This window comes from Myotis lucifugus, unplaced genomic scaffold (genome assembly GCF_000147115.1).
Source record: "Myotis lucifugus unplaced genomic scaffold, Myoluc2.0 scaffold_19, whole genome shotgun sequence".
NCBI lineage: Eukaryota > Metazoa > Chordata > Mammalia > Chiroptera > Vespertilionidae > Myotis > Myotis lucifugus.
Genome location: NW_005871067.1, coordinates 8,696,585 through 8,702,458, shown reverse-complemented (window position 1 = coordinate 8,702,458; position 5,874 = coordinate 8,696,585). Strand labels below are relative to the sequence as shown.

The window sequence follows — 5,874 nt, the reverse complement described above, 5'->3', positions numbered from 1 at the left end:
GAAGGGAATGGGGACATCTGTAATAGTGTAAACAATTGAAAAATAATAAGTCAATAAATAAATAAAATCTCTCTTTTTATAAAATATTTTATTTCTTTTATTTTTCAAAATTAAATTTTTACTTATTTACTTTTAATTCTTTAGAATTACATATACTTCCTTTTCCCCCCATTGTCCTCTCCCAGCGCCCCCCCACCCCCAGCCCCAGCCTAGGCCTTCACCCACTATTGTCTGTGTCCATTGGTTATGCTTATATGCATACAAGTTCTTTGATTGATCTCTTACCACTCTCCCCCTCGCCCACCCTCCCCTGCCTTCCCTCTGAGGTTTGACGGTCTGTTTGATGCTTCTATGTCTCTGGATATATTTTTGTTCATCACTTTATGTTGTTCATTATATTCCACAAATGAGTGAGATCATGTGATACTTATCTTTCTCTGACTGGCTTATTTTGCTTAGCGTAATGCTCTCCAGATCCATCATGCTGTGGCAAATGATAAGAGTTCTTGCTTTTTTACAACAGCATCGTCTTTCATTATGTAGATGTACCACAGTTTTCTAACCCACTCATCTGCTGATGGGTCCTTCGGCTGTTTCCAACTCATAGCTTCTTCTTCCATTCCCTTAAACATTGTGCTGCTATGAACATAGGGGTGCATATATTCTTTCTTATAGGTGTTTCTGATTTCTTGGGATATATTCCTAGAAATGGGATTACTGGGCCAAACAGGAGTTCCATTTTTAATTTTTGAGGAAACTCCATATTATTTTCCACAGCTGCTGCACCAGTCTGCATTCCCAAGAGCAGTGTATGAGGGTTCCCTTTTCTCCACATCCTTGCCAGCACTTGTCATTTGTTGATTTGTTGATGATAGCCATTCTGACATGTGTGAGATGGTACCTGATTGTTGTTTTGATTTGCATCTCTTGAATGATCAGTGACTTTGAGCATTTTTTCATATGTCTCTTGGCCTTCTGTATGTCCACTTTCAAAAAGTGCCTATTTAGGTTCTTTGCCCATTTTTTATTGGATTATTTATTTTCCTTTTGTTAAGTTGTATAAGTTCCCTAAAAATTTTAGAGATTAACCCTTATCAGATGTAACATTGGCAAATATGTTCTCCCATGCAGTGGGCTCTCTTGTTATTTTGTTGATAGTTTCTTTTGCTGTGCAGAAGCTTTTTATTTTGATGTCGTCCCATATTGCTATGACATATGTCTGATATTTTGCTGCCTATGGATTCCTCTTCTTCCATTCCCTTAAACACATTTGAGAGACTGCTTTCTCTGCTATGAGTGTTGTTAAATAAACATAGAAACAATTTAGATATACTACATTATCTCCTGCTACTGGCATTATCACCAATCCAACCTAGATAATTTAACAAGCAAAAAGTACATTCATCATGTTTAAAACTTTAAATATTGATAAACTTAAAATACTAAATATTGTTATAGCATTTAACATGAGAATTTCCTAATTTATTACCAACATTTTTAAAGTTGTTATGAGTGTGAAATGATAAAAAATTAAGTGTATTAGCAATCCTCTATTAATTATCTAAATGTACTTTCAGTGAACACAGTGCAGTTTCTGAAGTGTTATCTTATTGTAATTGTTTTCTGAAATGTCTGTTTAAACTACTAAAATACATGAGCTTGTAAAAGAAAAAAAGAGGGGGAGCAGAATGATACAATACACAGTGGAGGTCCTATTGGCTATCTGTTGAGTTCTCGTGCAGAAGGCCTGAGCAGCCCAGATTCTGTACAGGCCCTGGAATCCAGGGCAACAATAGAATCTGCTGTATGGAGTTAGTCTAGTCTTGAGGAAAAAACTCTGCCCCTGCTCTAAGACCTTCTCTTCTTATCCTTAAAGGCTCTGTCCCTCTCAGTGATGTGATCTGAGGAGCCCTAGAATCCAGGGGCCCAATTAGGAATCCCTCCCTCAGTCCCCATGAGGTGCCTTGGTGACTCTGTGAAGTCTTTTGGGAAACCCTCCTGGGGCAACCTGGACTGGGGAAGAATCTGGTTTCATGGAGTGAGTACCTGTTTCCCATGGGTCTTCTTTCCACAGTTCTCACAGAAACATTTGTCCTTGTTTGACAACTCCCTGGGCTGAAAGAAGCAGTGAAGGGCATCCTCCTGTCCCAGGAGAACAAAAAATAAAACAGGGTTGGTATTTCCCATCTAGAATACATCCCCTCACCCTGCAGATGGGGATTTAAGCTTTTATTTTAGTTATCTCTATGTCCCCCTTAATGTCTGGCCCAGAGGTCAGGATCTCAAAAAGTACCTACTGATCAGAAAGAAAAAAACAGGAGGGGGCACTTGAAAGTGGAAATAGGAGGGGAAATTATTTTTTTGTCAAATCAAAGGAGAACTTAGGCAGAGCCATGCAAAGAAAACAGAAATGACTTTTTAAAAGTCAAGGGTGAGCTAAAAAGCCCAATTAGTAAACTGAAGAAGCAAGAAGGTGAAGGGATTAGGCAAAACACACACACACACACACACACACACACACACACACACACACGGGTGAGCAAAAGTAGGTTTACAGTTGTGAGTACACGAAACACAGAGTTTATTCTTGTAATATTATTTATTCTTGTATTATATATTTTTCCATACAAACAACTATAAACCTACTTTTGCACACACACACATACACACACAGACATACACAACAGTATGATGATAGTCAAAGGGAAAGGGGTGAGGGGAGGTGGAGGTGGGCAAAGGGGGGAGGATGGGGATGGAAAGAGACTTTGCTTGGGGTGATGGATGCACGATGCAGTGTGCAGGTGATGTTTTATTGAGTTGTATATCTGTATGGTTCTTTGAACCAATGTCACCCCAATAAATTCAATTTTAAAAAAAGAATCAAGAGGCATTGGCAACACTGGGTTACATGGGAACAGGAAATTCACCAAGAGAAATCCCTTACCACTGTTTTCAGGGGCTTTGAGTCCATATCAAAAAGAGAAAGTGGGAGGGTCAGCATGCTACTGTTTCTGCTACTCTCTATGGTACATTCAAGGCAAATAAAGGACTCCTTCATCCGGATTGTATACAGGGCCTGCAGTCTCTCTACCTATAAGACAGAGGAGGGGAGAGATAAGAAGGACACAGCCATAAATGGACGAGGTCAGGATAATTTCCAGAAGTGGGAGCCACGAGATAGAAGCTCCAGAAATGGCAGCCACTAATGCTCTTGGCTCTACTAAAAAAGGTACAAAATAATAACATTAATAATATTATGGAATTGTGATAAGCATTTTATAGAATTTTCTCTTTTACTAGTAATACCCTCTATACATTGCATTAACAATTGCTTAATGAGTTAAATGAGCAGCATCTTAAACTTTTTAGTTCTCTATTTCTAGAATCTTACCAAGTCCACATCAGTGATTTGGCCCTTAATTAGGTTCCAGATTGTGAAGTAGAGTTGAGCAGCATCATGCTGGACAAACACTGGCAAAGAGACAAGTAACAGCCCAATTAGTGAGGTCACCAAGAATACTTTTCATGCCCTTCTGCCCTAGCTACCTAGATGCACATGAGCACTCACCACTTTGCATTTTCCTAGTCTTTGTCTCATTTTAAGGCTGTTTCCACTACATGTTAGGAGTTAGAAATGGGGAAAAAAAAGGTTGGTATTGATTTTGCGAGTTCCTCTTAAAAATTAAAATCCAAGTTTTCTGTCCTCTGATTTGCCACCCATACCTATTGGCCTCTACTCAGGGACACAGCTAGATAAAACCAACAGTCAACAGTGGATTCTTTCCTATGTCTACCAGGTATGCCAAACCAATACTCTAATTAGATTCCTATGGCCACCCATTTTTCTGTGTCTTTATGTACTTATTTTTAATTATTTATTGTTGAAAGTTTTACATATGTCTCCTTTTTCTCCATTGGCTTCTCCCTGGCCACCCTCACCCCCTAGCACATGCCCTCACCCCCTAGTGTCTGTGTTTATTGGTCATGCTCATATGCATGGATACAAGTCATTTGGTTGATCTCCTACCCCCTCCCCGCCACCATCCCCTGCCTTCCCTCTGAAGTTTGTTGGTCTGTTCGATGCTTCTATGTCTTCTGGATAAATTTTTGTTCATCACTTTATGTTGTTCATTATATTTCACAAATGAGTGAGATCATGTGATATTTCTCCTTTCCTCTGACTGGGCTTTATTCGCTTACAGGGGTGGGCAAACTTTTTGACTCGAGGGCCACAATGGGTTCTTAAACTGGACCGGAGGGCCGGGACAAAAGCATGGATGGAGTGTTTGTGGGAACTAATATAAATTCAAAGTAAACATCCTTACATTAAAGGGTTCGGTCTTTTTTTTTTTTTTTAGTTTTATTCATTTCAAATGGGCCGGTTCCGGCCCGCGGGCCGTAGTTTGCCCACGGCTGGCTTAGCATATTGCTCTCCATGTACATCCATGCTGTTGCAAATGGTAAGAGTTCTTGTTTTTTTATAGCAGTGTAGTATTCCATTGTGTAGATGCACCACAGTTTTTTAATCGACTCATCTACTGATGGGCACTTAGGCTGTTTCCAAATCTTAGCTATTGTAAATTGTGTTGCTATGAACATAGAGGTACATATATTCTTTCTTAATGGTGTTTCTGATTTCTTGGGATATACTCCTAGAAGTGCGATTACTGGGCCAAATAGGAGTTCCATTTTTAATTTTTGAGGAAACTCCATATGTTTCCCACAGAGGCTGCACCAGTTTGCATTCCGACCAATAGTGTATGAGGGTTCCTTTTTCTCCACATCCTTGCCAGCACTTGCCATTTATTGATTTGTTGATGATAGCCTTTCTGACAGGTGTAAGGTAGTACCCGATTGTTGTTTTGATTTGCATCTCTCAAATGATCAGTGACTTTGAGCATTTTTTCATATGTCTCTTGGCCTTCTGTATGTCCACTTTGGAAAAGTGACTATTTAGGTTCTTTGCCCATTTTTTCATTGGATTGTTTATCTTCCTTTTGTTAAGTTGTATGAGTTCCCTATAAATGTTGGAGACTAAACCTTTATCGGAGATAACATTGGCAAATATGTTCTTCCATGCATTGGACTCTCTTGTTATTTTGTTGATGGTTTCTTTTGCTGTGCAGAAGCTTTTTATTTTGATGTAGTCCCATTTGTTTATTTTCTCCTTAGTTTCCATTGTCATAGGAGATTTATCAGTAAAGATACTGCTATGACATATGTCTGATATTTTGCTGCCTATGGATTCTTCTAAGATTTTTATGGTTTCCCATTTTATGTTTAAACTAGTGGCCCAGTGCACAAAATCATGTATGGGGGGGAGGGGGTTCCCTCAGCCCAGCCTACACCCTCTCCAATCAGGGACCCCTTGGGGGATGTCCGACTGCTGGTTTAGGCACGATCCCACAGGCCTAAATCGGCGGTCAGACATCCCCCTCGCAATCTGGGACTGCTGGCTTCTAACTGCTCACCTGCCTGCCTGCCTGATCGCCCTGAATTGCCTTTGCCTGACTGCCTGATTGCCCCTAACCCTCTGCCTGCCTGCCTGCCTGATTGCCCCTAACCTCTCTGCCTGCCTGCCTGATCACCCCTAGCTGCCTCTGCCAGCCTGCCTGATCGCCCCTAACTGCCCTCCCCTGCCGGCCTGATCTCGCCCCCCATTCATGTACGGGGCTAGGGGGGTCCCTCAGCCCAGCCTGCACCCTCTCCAATTGGGGACCCCTTGGGGGATGTCCAACCGCCGATTTAGGCCCGTGTGGGATCGGGACTAAGCCAGTGGTCAGACATCCCTCTCACAATCTGGGACTGCTGTCTTCTTAACCGCTCACCTGCCTAGCTGCCTGATCACCTGAACTGCTTGCAGGCCTGCCTGAT

At 41.3% G+C, this 5,874-nt stretch overlaps 1 protein-coding gene across 1 annotated transcript in view; it reads right to left on the bottom strand.

Annotated features, from left to right (window-relative positions):
* The window catches only part of USP18 (ubiquitin specific peptidase 18), a 52,389-nt gene that overhangs the window by 7,324 nt on the left and 39,191 nt on the right, over positions 1 to 5,874 (bottom strand). The window contains 3 exon segments of the mRNA XM_006085551.3: positions 2,047 to 2,142; positions 2,945 to 3,091; positions 3,392 to 3,471. Of these exon segments, the coding sequence (XP_006085613.2) occupies positions 2,047 to 2,142; positions 2,945 to 3,091; positions 3,392 to 3,471 (323 nt within the window).